The 14,322-nt window shown below is 34.8% G+C and overlaps 1 protein-coding gene across 1 annotated transcript in view; it reads right to left on the reverse strand.

Moving 5' to 3' along the window:
- Window positions 1–6,169: 6,169 nt before the first annotated feature.
- The window catches only part of EIF3E (eukaryotic translation initiation factor 3 subunit E), a 47,847-nt gene continuing 39,694 nt past the window's right edge, over window positions 6,170–14,322 (reverse strand). The window contains exons 11-13 of the mRNA XM_044658257.1: window positions 8,312–8,414; window positions 7,182–7,316; window positions 6,170–6,336 (exon numbers count right to left, since the gene is read on the reverse strand). Coding sequence (XP_044514192.1) covers window positions 6,298–6,336; window positions 7,182–7,316; window positions 8,312–8,414 — 277 coding nt within the window. The 3' untranslated portion in view covers window positions 6,170–6,297. The remainder of the gene's footprint in view (window positions 6,337–7,181; window positions 7,317–8,311; window positions 8,415–14,322) is intronic.

A 14,322-nucleotide genomic window follows, 5' to 3' on the forward strand; every position in this document is an offset into this window, starting at 1 on the left:
CTACTGCTCTGCCTTCTAAGACAACATCCACCTTGGAACCTACTTTCACGGTTTATTTTTAAAGCATTATTCTTAATGCATCTTATAGACAACATATCTCTCTATGATAAAATTTTCATTTCCTTGGTATTTACCTGGAGAGGTATCAAAATGGTCATGCTGTTCTTGTGTTAAAAATATCTACACACAAACACACCCCAACTCCTCCCTCCACCTCCCCACTCTGCCCCCCCCCCAAATGTACCCCTAGAACACTTAAGACAAAATTACTTGATCTGGCACTGTTCTGCCTCTCCCATGATACTGAACTGAAGTCAGCACAAGGGGCATAGTTTTAGAACCAAAATAGGAGATGCCTTAAATTAATGTTATTTCTTACAGCTTCTAAAAGTCAAACAGTTTATTAAATTCAAGAAATGAAAAATTAACAAAACATAATGTTTGTGCTACCTCTCCAGGAAATTAATGCTCTTGCCGAGGAGGAGTTGATGTCTGTGAGAATTAAAGATGCATGGGTATGAATTATGTATACAAAATACACAAAACAAATCTCTATCACTGAGCCATTTCCTAAGAGTCAAATACCTAATTAAAGCTCCCTAGGAAACTTTGGATGTTCACCCAAACCAATAGGTTCAGATACTGATGTCTCAACCGCTCTTCCACTGGCCTTGCCTGCTCCATCCTGGAGTGACCCAAGCAGCTGCCACACATGTATTCCATGACTTTTGCTCCACCAAATGCCTAAAGCTACTCTTCCAGAATCTATCCTAGATTGCTTTTCTCCAACAAATTCACCAATACAAGAAAAGGAAGAGATACTGGACAAGAGATATAGTGCATAAAAAAGTTAACTACATACAGGTACTTAGGGAAAAAAAAAACAAAGAAAATGTCTGAGCTCATGGGTTTATGTAACATTTGAAATTATTTAGTTGTTTTCAGAATCCAATTGTGAAAATGCACATAAAGCATTTAAGTTATAAAACAAGAGGCAAAGGAAACCTATTATTATTCATCAATCAATAAGTTTTTACTAATTGTTTACTATCTATCAGATGATGAACTCTTTAAAGATCGATTTTACCTTTCTTTGTATGTTCAGGGCTTAACACAGTAGGCGCTTAAATGCTTGTTGATTTGACTACATGCCAGGCACAGACCAAGGTTCTGGAGATAGAGGAAAAGGTAAAAGAATTTTCTATTAGTTTGAACAGCTTCCTGGTTGGTCCTTTACAATGTCTCTTGGCTATAGTCACATCTAGTGTAAAACTAGAGCTTTATGCTTGCCCTCAAGCTTAAAGAGCAAATACTCAAGACTTTGCAAAGGATGTGTGTATACACGCACACACAAAAAAATTTACTTGATCCTCACAGTAGTCTTATGAAGTAGATGTAGAAGTAGATCCTGAGGCTGGGAGTTTTTTCCCCAGGTTCACATAGCTGGTAAGAGTCTGGGACAGGATTCAAATCCAAGTCTTCTCTGCTCCAAGTTCAGCCATTCACTATACTACCTTGCTGCCTCTTTTCATGACTATCGCCAACATGAATAAAGCCAATGCTGGGTTAAATCTTTTCCTTTAACTTCTTTCCTGCTTTGAGCTTAACATTTCTTACAGAACTTTTAGCTACCATATTTTATTTGATGTTTACCACAGCCTTATGCAGTAGGTACAACATAAGGTTCACTGTTCCTCAGATGGTAACACAAAGGATGGTGACTGGCTCCAAAGTCAACATTCAGAAGTAGAAGAAAAACACTGGCCTTGCTGCCTGTGATAATGAGATTAAGTCTATCTTGCACATTCTCAAATCTAGTCACCAAAAGTGTAAACAACACTTAACTCAAGTGGGGAGGTCTATGATGCATATGTGCAAGAACGGGTGATGAATCAGAATTGACTGACTGCCCCCTGGGCAGTCCTAATAAAAGCATCCCTTGTGAGTGGACACATAAACTAAGAGGAAGGCACAGGAAGCTCCAAAAGAAATGGCTTGGATAAATTGAAAGAACTTCCGGGGCTGGCTTTCTTTTGGCTGCTCTTGGCTTGGCTGCTTGCTTCTTCATGTGGTGGGTGACTAGGACCTGGAGGAGCTACATCCCCTGGCTGAGACCTTGGATTGAGACTGCTATTAATCTCTTCTCTAAAGAAACTGCTCTTTCAAAAGAGACTGTGACTAAAGCTTCTGCTTCATTCACTTCGGGGCCCTCTGGCCTTGAACTCAAGGCTGAGCCTCCACCAGCTGAGGACTAATTAGATCTGCCTGGGATAACTAGGGGGCGAGAGCAAATTTCTTAGTGTGTTAGATTACTTATCCTATCCTATCTCTGATTTTCTTATTTTCTCTTCCTCTTTTCATTTGTAAATAAACTTCCATAAAAGTCATTTTGACTTGAGGTTATTTTTTAATTGGGGATTGATAATTATTCAATTCCCTGGTGACCAAACCTTTTAATATTCACCCAACCAAAACCCCTTTTTACCCCTTACATGTCTCATTCAGAGATTTGTCCCTTTTTAGACCATGATGGGTGTTGTTAAAATCATTAATCTGGGATAAGTTGGATGCCACCTTGACTGACAGGGATGGCAGTTGAGATTTGGAATGTTCCCAGGTGCTGTGAGCCAGGGGCAAATGTCGGTTGGCCCCTACCCTATATAAATACCCCCTAAGGAGTAAAGTAGAGGTCTCAGATCTCAAAGCTGGGACTTGAGCAAACATCTTTGGATCAAACTGGGCAGAGGGAGGTAAAAGGGTGGTTGAAGGGTGGAAGAGGATAGGCCAGAACCTGAACCTATATCCTGGCTTGACTGAGAGAGCTAGTGAACCATCAATATCATTGTTAGTTGAGCTGAGAGAATACACAAACTGTCAATAGCCTTTCCTATTCTCTGGCTTGGCCAGGTCTGGTCAGAGATAGCGAGGTGAAGACCTCGACCTCAAGGCTCTACCAGCCTAGCAGACTCCAGTCCTGATCATCAATTAGCTTAATAGTCAAATATAGCAATAGGGTTTCCAATCCCCAAACCTAATACCTTGTTATCCTTTCCCCACCAATAGATAATATAATGAGTCAACAGAAAGTACCTTCCTGAGTGGTTATTCTATCACAGCCCTTGGGAAGGGAGGATTAATTACACAGTCAGATCTCATTCATTTCCAAACCAATCAATAGCCTATTATCAATCAATCCAACCTCAGGTTGGGCCTAGAGCGGTTAACCATCTACCTAACCTCTCAAGGGGTCCCAACCTGGACAACTGTTAAAAGGAGTCACTGACAGGTTATACCAACCAAACCTGTCAGGGAGAAGAGGGATAAATACAGCAACAGGTAGTGTGAAGGAGTGGGTGTTCCTCCTTCACCAACTATAGTTGGCTTAGGCCTTGGGCTCTGATCCCCCTTCATCTATATTATCCCTAAGATTCACATACCAGCCATACCGTAATATCTAGAAGGAAGATCTATAGGGAATAGTAATAGTAAGAGAAGAGATAGAGAGAAAAAAAGATCTGATCTCGAAGCAAGAGATCAGATCATACACACCATTATCATTATACACATATATCTATCTCCATCCAATCCTTCTTTAACAGTATTCAGGCTTCAAGCCAGCATGCATGTATATTTGCGTTACTAAACAGAAGGGAACTAATGAACAAAATATTGATTAGTGTCTAATAAACTGGGAAGCAGTTATAAAGGCCACATTTTCCTAGGTGGAATCATTCTCCCTTTTCTTAAGACTTGGTATAGTTATCAGATAACAGACAATGTGTCCACCAATCTAATACTGATTTAATGGAAGAGTAAAATCGGACTTTTCTCAAAAAACAAATGCTGTGTATGTGAAGTCACACATCCAGGTCCACATGGCCCAGCTGTTCTGATTCAAGTCAGCAGTAGATGTCTTGCCTGCCAACAGGAGCATCGTTAAAGAAGGATATTGGGAGATGGAAGAAATGTTTTTCCTCTTCAGTCTTACTCTTTATTTCATTTCTCTATCCATTAGGAACCTATATTAGTTTCATTTTTTATTGTAAGTTAATAATGGTACTGTATCCCAGCTTTCTCTGCTATTCTTTCTCATTTTTGTCTGTTTCACAAGTAATCCTACAGAAAATGATTAAGGTCAGAGGCTAAAAAGTATTAATGACTAAAAAGCCTCTAGAGCTGAAAAATTCATTCATTGTTAAAATCTAGCAGTGACATCGTACACAGAGACTGATACACTGTGGTAAAATCGAATGTAATGGACTTCTATACTAGCAGCAATGCAATGGCACAGGACAGTTCTGAAGGATTTATGGAAAAGAACAATACCCACATTCAGAGGAAAAACTACAAGAGAGGAAACAGAAGAAAAACAACTGCTTGAACACTTGAGTTGATGAGGACATGACTGTGGATGTAGACCTGAAAGGACCACACCAATGCAACTATCAATAATATGTAAATAAGTCTTGATTGATGACACATGTTAAAACCAGTGGAAATGTGAGTTAGCTATTGGGGGGGGGGAAGAGTTTGAGGGGGTGAAGGGGAAAGTAAAAACATGAATCATGTAACCATGGAAAATTTTTCTAAAAATAAAAAAATTAATAAAAAATTAAAAAACAAAATATAGCAGTGAAATTAATGCAAAGTCCTCTTGGCATTTTTAGTCTTACAGAGAACAGATATGGGGATCTTGGAGAATTATGCTTAAAACTGAAGTTCAAAACTCACTGATGTTCTAATAACACATTCACATATTGAGACACAGACATATGTATTATTATTTACTGACTTGCTAAAGGTTTCACAGCATTCTATGTTTCGGCTTTGTGAATTCCTGCTTTGAGATGTTCCTCTGTCTCAATCATAATAATATAACAGTCATATTCATGGAGAAATGGGCCACTTAGTTCTGAGTATACAGAAATACTAGTCACCTTACAGATTCCAACTCAAGGCTTCAAGTAAGATAAAACCAAGCATTCCAACTCTTGGTCTTGTCTTAAACTGATCCCTATCTTAAGATCCTACAGGTTAAATCTTGAAGCAGAGAAATAGATTACATGATAAAGGATGAAGCCCAAAGTGCATGTACAATGCCTGGAACTAAAGTGTACATAAGGATCCCTTGCAGGCCACATATTAACTTAAGAGAATCATATATCAACACTCTGTTTTAGTAGTTTTATTTTTGTTTAAATATTTCACAATTAGATTCTAATCTGGTTCAGGCTGTGCCTCAGGAGTATGTGATACTTCTGATTTAGGAGCTTGAATGGGTCTAACAAGTCATTCCATGTTCACTGATTTCATAGGGACAACAGAGGTCAATAAATACAAACCCTTCGTTTTAGTCATAAGGTCTTCCTTTTCTGTCATATAGTTAAGTAACAGAGATAGGATTTGAAGTCAGTTCTTTTGTAATGTTTTTTTATCTCCCTCATACATAAGGGGGAAGAATCCAGTGGCCTCTGAATTCCCAATGAAAAAATTCCTTCTACAGATCTATAATTACCACCAATTGTATAAGTAACAAATTGTATTAGACTTCAATCATATGGGCAATCTTATTCTAGCATTTTAAACTCCTACTCTTCATATATTCTATATTCCAGGTAAACAGGACTATTATTCACAATTTTGTCCTGTCCTTTTCCAACTCTTGAGTATTTGCATAGGATCATTTAATCATTATAACCTGGACTCCATCTTACCTGTTAAAATTCTTAAAGTTTCTCTTCAGATTTCATCTTTTCCATGAGACCCCCACCCAAATGACTTCCTCCTTCCTAAATTTCCTCATGACACCTTGTCTCTTCTTTGAAGCATATTTCTTGCCCCTTTCTATTTGACTATAATAGCTTGCAATACTAGCTTTAAGGGCTGTCATCACTGTCACTGCTTCCATTGAAAGCAATCAATTTCTGTGCATGGAAGCACCATTAACAAAATTTTCTTTCTCTGTCAACATGCTAGATGTCTAGCAGATGGAGGCTAGGGTAGGTTTCTATTTCATTAACTTAAATTTTTGTACCATGATCAGGAAACAAGAAAATTTTCTTTAATACCATAATAATGTTTCCTCACTGTTTAATAATTTTAAATAAATATGTTTTCATTGTAGCATTTTGGTGAATAAAGCTTTTAGAAAGCAAATACACAAACATAATAATAATGAAATATAGCCAATTTTATTCAAATTCAAATTCACAATATTTCAGTTTCTCTCTAGAACTATTTCATATAATGTATTTAATTAAGTGGGAATTTTTCAATGTGTTCCTCTTCCAAAGTATTTTAGTAGAAACCAGAGTCTTGAGTAGCCCAGTTAGGAGCCTAGAATACAAAAGGAAAAATTGTCAATAAAGCAAAAGATAATATGTCCTCAACAAATTAAGGTGATATTGTATTTTTTGGCATTCTTATCTACCTTCTAATTATATGCTATCATAAGGTCCTCAGAAAATAAAAAGTAAATTATCATGTATCACGAGGCAATTTAAGCTCCTTCATTATCTAAGATATAAAATAAGGACACCAGATTTATTTCTTTATGGTTGATCTTAATGCATTTATAAAGATACACATGTAAGGAGGATGCCCTCTCACCAGCCCTGTTTTTACTAGGTTTACCTTTTAGCTATCACAACAGGCTTGAGGAATATCCTCTATAATATATGTAATAACGTTATATCAATAAACAAAAACTGAACAGAATGTAATAATGTGTACTATTTGCCTCTTCGTTTCTTCCTGTTTGACTTCATTAATTCGTTGTTTTTAATTATCATGCAAAACACATTCATGGTTTTTAATAAATAATGCATGTTATCACACTTTATTATTTGTCACATAAATGATACATATTATTTATTTAAAACCTTGAGTTAATGAAGTAAAAAAGAGGCAAATCGATAATTATAAAAAAACAGAGCATCTAATTTTTGTTTCTTTGAATTATATTTATAAAACAGAAAAGGCTCCTGTCTAGAAATTAAGTAATTAATACTAATTATAAAATTTTAAATAAAATGTGATTACCAATAAGGGAAAAAAATCAATATGGCAGTACACATACAGCTGCCAGTATCTAAAAGTCTTCATTTCAAGAATGTATATGGCAATTATGTTTTATTATTCTTAAATCAACAAAACAAAAATGAAAAAATCAAGGTTCTTACCTCTGACCTACTATTCTGGTTAAGTTTTTTCTCAATATTCATGGCCAAAATCTGGCTTCGAAAAGAAAGGCTTTTTGTCTTTTCAATCACTTGCTGATAGGGTGAGACTGCATTGTTACCCATAACCACATGGCCCTGAAATGAAAGAGGAGGAAATATGATCTTATGATATTTTAATAATAGGGTTCAAAACTAATACATAGCTGGTGGAGTTGTGAATTGATCCAATCATTCTGGATGGCAATTTGGAACTATGCCCAAACATCTCTAAAAGACTGTCTGCTCTTTGATCCAGCCATACCACTGTTGGGTTTATAACCCAAAGAGATCATAGGGAAAAAGACACACACAAAAATATTTATAGCTGCACTCTTTGTAGTAGCAAAAAAACAGAAAATGAGGGTATGCCCTTCAATTGGGGAATGGATGAGCAAATTGTGGTATCTGTTGATGATGTAATACTACTGTGCTCAAAGGAATAATGAACTGTAGGAATTCCACATGAAAGACCTCCAGGAATTGAGGCAGAGTAAAAGGAGCAGAACCAGGAGAACATTGTACACAGAGACTGATATACTGTGGTAAAATCGAATGTAATGGACTTCTGTACTAGCAGCAATGCAATGACCCAGGATAATTCTGAGGGACTTATGAGAAAGAATGCTATCCACATTCAGAGGAAGAACTGTGGGAGTAGAAACACAGAAGAAAAACAACTGCTTGAACTCATGGGATGATGGGGATTTTGGGATGTAAACTCTAAACGACCATCCTGGTGCAACTATCAATAATATGGAAATGGGTCTTGATTAATGACACATATAAAACCCAGTGGAAATGCTATGGGTGGTAGGGGTGGTTGGGTGGTGGTGTGTAGTTTGGGGGGGGGGGGGAGAGAAAGAAAATGAATCATGTAACCATGGAAAAATATTCTAAAAAGTAAAAAAATGAATAAAAAAATGAAAATAATAGAGTTCAAAAAAGATATAAGCATAATATAATACTATAAGTATGAAATATAAAATCAGCATATTTTATACCTTTGCTGACAAGGTCAAGAAAAAGGCAAGGATCAAAACTTAAAATTGAATTTTGTTAACTGATTTAATGTAACATTTTATAATTCATACCAATTTGGAGTCAATCTTGGCATCAAGCCTGGCATTTCTAATCAAATTGACAATCCATCTTTCAGCTTCTTCAGGAGTCATGTTCAACTTATCTGCCAGCATGCTAATAAGAGGGGAAAAACAGGCATGTTACCTGGGTATTTGGGAATTATGTCTTATATTTCATTACTATACAAATGCAATGCTAAATTCTACCCACATTTTTGTTTTGTTACAATTGGCTACTGGTACACTTAGTTGTAAGCCTTCACTGTTGAATCTAAATGGAAATGATCTCATCTTCTCTCCCCCCCCTCCGCCCCCTCCTCTTCCTTGTGTCTCTCTCTCTCTTCCTTGTAAGTTTACTATTTATACTATTTATACCACTAAAATAAACCACAACTTGTTTTATATTATTTATGCACTTGTATCATTTTGTAATCTCTTTAATAAGAGAAGGGAAAATAGGATCATGGATATGGAAATGGAATAGATGCCATCCTGTCCAATTCTATTATTTTACAGGTAGAGAAATTAAGGCAGAAAGAAGACAAGTGAATTGCCCAAAGTCTCAAAGAAGTGCCATGGCACATTAAAATTTAGCACTCTTCCAACTGTGCCAGAGGGACTCCATAACTTTGCTGCTTAGATTTATGGGAAAAGTGGAGCTTTCTCAGGGATGTACAAAAGCCCTTCAAAATCGACTTACTGAAATGTTTTAAAAATGAGAAGCATCATGATCATTTTTCTTACATTAAAAAATTGTTGCAATGGCCTTTTTCTTTATCAGAAATCCCACTAAACTATAATGAATGTCCCTGTGTTGACTTTATTGTATAAAAATAGTTTTCTAGGTGTATAAAGCCTAGGAATATTAATACATGCTGCTTTTCTCACACACAAACAGTAAAATGGTTATTATGAAATACAGTAAGAAATCAGGCACCAGACCTGAAAGGTGAACTAAACATGGGAGGATATGTCCAGCAAAAATACAGTCTACAAAGATAATGGTGGAACAAGTTATTATAAAGGTAAGCATACTGAGACTACATTCTTTATAAGAAACAGCAATGCCTCAAATTTAAGTGTTAAACAACTCTGTGTTTGCTCATGTGCAAATTTTGTGGCACTTTGATTTGAATAGCAAATACTAAGACCAAAAAGTAGAAAACTGACTTAAACAGTGTGGTCTTTACTGTAACTGCAGCTATCTACTATTTTTAGCTGACAAACACTAGCTGTTTCCCTAGTTTTTCACTAAATGTCATTTTATAGTTCTTTCCATAGGTGGTTTGAGTCAAATAATGATAATCTGCAGATTGTTGTTATACATATCATGTAAAGAACTCAGAAGTCTCCCCAACCATGTTACATGGCATTTCTGAATGGAAGAAATCTTGATTCCTTGAAGGCCAGAGACAAGAGAGGATAAGTTGCAAAGGTACATATGAAATTGCAATCTGTACCAGTGGAAAGAGTGTACAATAAACTATTTAAGTAAAAGGACCTGTCAGAGCTATAGGCTCCAATAGCATAGCCTTCAAGAAAGAACACAGGATCATTACCTGTACATTTTGATGAGGAAAGAAAAGTAAAACTTTAGTGGAGAATATTTACATTCACATTTTAAATATTGCAAGATTAATTTAAAATGTAAAAGTCTAAGCAAAGCATAAAAAAGTCATGTCACAAAGAAAAACAAAATAAAACCAAGAGATCATCCCTTTTTTCCTTGAAAGCTGCTTAGATTTAAAAACAATTTCAGGAAGTGGTTAACTCAACCATAAAATTCTCTTGGATATATCACTTATATACTTTTTATTTTTTATGATTGGTTTTATTGAAAACATAGCTAACAAATCATTTTATAAAGAGTGACCAATTTGTGACAATTAATTCTCATGGATATGAAGATATATTTCCACTTCAATCTTCTCAATTTCTTGTTAGCTCAATTCATCTCCTTTTAAAAACCCACCCAAAACAGGGAAGTGTGTCATTTTACTTAAACAAACAGGCATTCTTTTGACCAGGCATAATTTGTGCAGCTGGTGTTTCCTGTGGTTTTCTAATAAACTCCTTGCATTTCCTGCTGCTGCTTGACTTATTTTGGAGACTTATAAATCTCACTCTCCTATCAGCTTCCAGACAAGGCAAAATCTGAAGATCCTAAACAAAAAGTCAAGCAGCAACATTACTGCCAAAAAAAGTCTCACAACTAACATTATTTTACCACTACCTGCTAAATATATTATTTAATTAAAAAAAAAAAATTCAATTCTTGAAATCAGATTAGTGCAAATGGAACAAAACAGACAAAATATTGTATGTATTCATTTCCATAAGATTTGTCTGTTTTCAAACAACTGAGAAATAATTCTCAAAACAAACAGCTACCCCATGTATACACAATGATATACAAATATGGTATACAAAATGATAGCATAGTGTAATAAAGCCTAATATATTTAAAATGTTTGTATTATATATGACATATACAAAAGTATGCTATATTACATATATATTTTAAAATAGCCATTCTAATTACCTATTATTTATCTTGTAAACTAGTAGAGGGACTTAAAATAACTAATCAGCAAAATAATTATAAGGATATTTCTGAAAAACTAATTATTAGTTTTAGTTGTTTTATCATAGTATTTTTAGATGAAAAAATAAACCTACTCCCTTTAATTTATAAAGTATAGATTAAAATTTTACTATATTAGTCAATAAATGATCAAAATTCAGTGAGGATGCAATTTTAAAAGTGACGGTTCTTATAAACAAAGATAGTCATTTACCTGTCATGGGGAAATAAACATTATAAATGAAAAAGACCAAGTAGTCCAAAGTACTGGAGAAAACAAATGTAGGATGGCCTAAATTGACTGAGAATCAGGAATCTGACACTAGCAAAAAAGAAAATAATGTAAGGAAGTATTTATACTCTGCAAAGATCAGACAAACTGTCTTTTGTGGCCAGGTCAAGAACAGCAAACTTAAGGAAGAGGAATAACTTTAAACTAGTATGAATTAGAGACTAATAACTATTTATTCTCAATCCCTAATGAAGTTCTGATGAGAATTTAGATTTACATACAGAAGGGAAATAGTAACAAAGAGAATTGTTCTTAGGAGCACTTTACTTCACAGAATAATTGAATCTTAAGATCCCAAAAGGTTATCCAGTCCAACCAAAGAATCTTCCTCTCCCCTGAAAAATGATTATTCTGTTGGGTAGTTCTTTCTATTTGAAGAGAAATCTCATTCTACTTTAGGAGAGCTCTAGTTGCTAAGTTTTCCAAAATCTGTTTCTCTTTAACTTCTACCCACTGCTTCCAATTTTGGCCTCTTAGAACAAATCAAGCGTGTCCTTCAATATGACAACTCTCTAAATGTCTAAAGACAGCTACCACACCTCCCACTGTCTTTTATTCTTTAGGTAAAATGTCTCTTGTTCTTTTAATTAATATACATGAATATGTGCACACACAGTGCATTCCTTATAGAAATCCTGTGAAATGGGTAGTGTGTACCTCCACTTACAGATAAGCAAACTAAGTGATACCTCTGGGGAAAAAAGAGGCATTGTCAGAGCCACAGTTTAAACCCAGATGTCTAAAATCTAAAATGTGTGTTCCTTCCATTATAATCCTACTGGCTCCCACATCTTGTTATGCTAGTTTTTGTTCTGCAAACCATCCTGGTTGTATTTATTTTAAACATTCTGCACTTCCATTACCTTCTTAAGACAATGCTCAGATACAATTCTACACATTTAGTCTAAATGGGGAATAGAAAGGTGTTGACATTTTGAATTATACCTTTTACTTCAATGGATCTATATCATGGGTGTGAAGTCTTCCTTCAACAATGAATGCAGACTGAAACCCTTCCATGCTCTCTTGTAAAATCCTTAGTAAGTAGCAAATCCACCTCTAGAATTCTCAACGTTCTGTGGATATCAGTGGCACAAAACAAGCCTTTGATAATGGTCCATGATTGGTTCACCCTTTTTGGTCAAAACTCTCAAATAACATCATTTATATCTTTTTATGAGTGTTATTTTGGGTTGGTAACATGCTGGCACAAATCTACCATATATCTCTCCACTGGTATTTTAATGATTTACATGGTCTTTAGAATGATACTCCATTATTAGCCCATCCCTAGAAAAACATTTTGGTTTTTAAAAAAATGGTTCTTTATTTCAAAGATACATGAAAATGAGTACAGCAAAACTAATTTTCTTCATTCTGATACTATATTCCTAATCATGAAACCGAAGATTCCTATAAGCCTTATTTTGGGTACCATCATATATATACCTGACTAATAATTTTTATTCCACTAAGATATCCAGATCCTTTCCATGTGATCTAAAAACTTATCTGCATTTACTTGATTTTTTAAATCCCAGGATAAGATTTTCTATTTAACTTTATTAAATTTCATAATATTTTTATTTATTATATTATATATTATATTATTTATTATATTTCATAATATATTTGAAAGAAAGCTAGGTAGCACAGCGGAAAGAATACAAGACCTGAAATTGGAAGAACCTGGGTTCAATCAGATACTGCCTATTTGATTCTGGGCAAGTTACTTAACCCTGATTCCTTAGCCCTTGTCATTATATTCAAAAAGAAAAAAAGGGTTAAAAAAAGTGTAAATTTAATTCATTGTTATAGTCTGCTGTGAACTATTTACAAAATGCAGGTTTTCAACTTACTAGCTATCTTTCCAAGGTTCCTGCCATCCATAAATCTAATAAGCATGAAAGCTATGCCTTCATCCAAATAATAAAATGGTGGTAAGGAAAGTCTTGCAACCTTCCACCTTCCTCCATAGCAGCAAGAGAAACTTTTTAGAACTAGTTGTTCAACTAGTTTAGGATCCACTTAACAATGCCATTAATAATCCTGTTCTCTCTAAGCACATCATAAAAGACTGTCATATTCCTTTCAATATAATCTAGGTGAACTACATCCTCTCCTCAACCAATATACTAACAAACAAAAAAAGGAAATGAGATTAGTCTGACACAACCTATTCTTGATGCATGCTGGTTAATGATGATTACTATTTCTCTTTAAGTGTCAATAAACCACTTCTTTAAGTAATCTATTCTAGGTAGTTTTTAAAAGATGAAGCCGAAGTTGTCAATGGTCACATGAAAAAATGCTCTAACCCATCACTATCGATGAGAGAAATGCAAATTAAAATAATTCTGAGGCACTACTGTACATTTATCAAAATGACTAACATGACAAATGACAGACAGGATGTGGAAAAATTGTGATGCTAATGCACTTTTAGTGGAGTCGTAAACTAGTCCAACCATTCTGGAGAACACTCTGGAACTAGGCTCAAAGGGCCATAAAATTGGGCATACCCTTTGGCCTAGCAAGTAATTAAAGAAAATAGAAAAGGTTCTTTTAGTACAAATATACTTATAGAAATTGTTTTTGTGAATTGGAAACCAAGAGGATTCTTGCTCATAAATTGGGGAATGACTGAACAAGTTGTGGTATTATTTTGATAGAATAGTATTGTTCTATAATAACAAGCAGGATAGCTTCAGGAAAACTAGGGAAGACTTAGTAAAATAAAGTGAGCAGAACCAGGAGAACACTGCACCCAGTAATAATGATCAAGTGTAAGACTTATTAGCTAACTACTCTGGCAAGACAATGATTCAAGACAATCCCAAAGGACTCATAATGAAAAAAGGATATACACCTCCAAGGATAACTAATGAATTCAGAAAGCAAATTAAACCATTTAACTTTTTAAAAATTCTCTTGCTTTTTTGTGGTTTCTTTTACAAGGTTTATATGGAAATGTTTTTGTATCACTTCACATGTATAATAGATAACATATTGGTTATTCCTCAATGGGTAGAGAGGGGAACGGAGGAGAAAATATGGAACTCAGAAAAATTTTAAAAAGGAATCTTAAAACAACTTTTAAAATGTAATTGGAAAATAAATTAAAAAGTACTTTAAAGAAAAGTAATT

The sequence above is a fragment of the Gracilinanus agilis genome, chromosome 1 (genome assembly GCF_016433145.1).
Source record: "Gracilinanus agilis isolate LMUSP501 chromosome 1, AgileGrace, whole genome shotgun sequence".
Lineage (NCBI taxonomy): Eukaryota > Metazoa > Chordata > Mammalia > Didelphimorphia > Didelphidae > Gracilinanus > Gracilinanus agilis.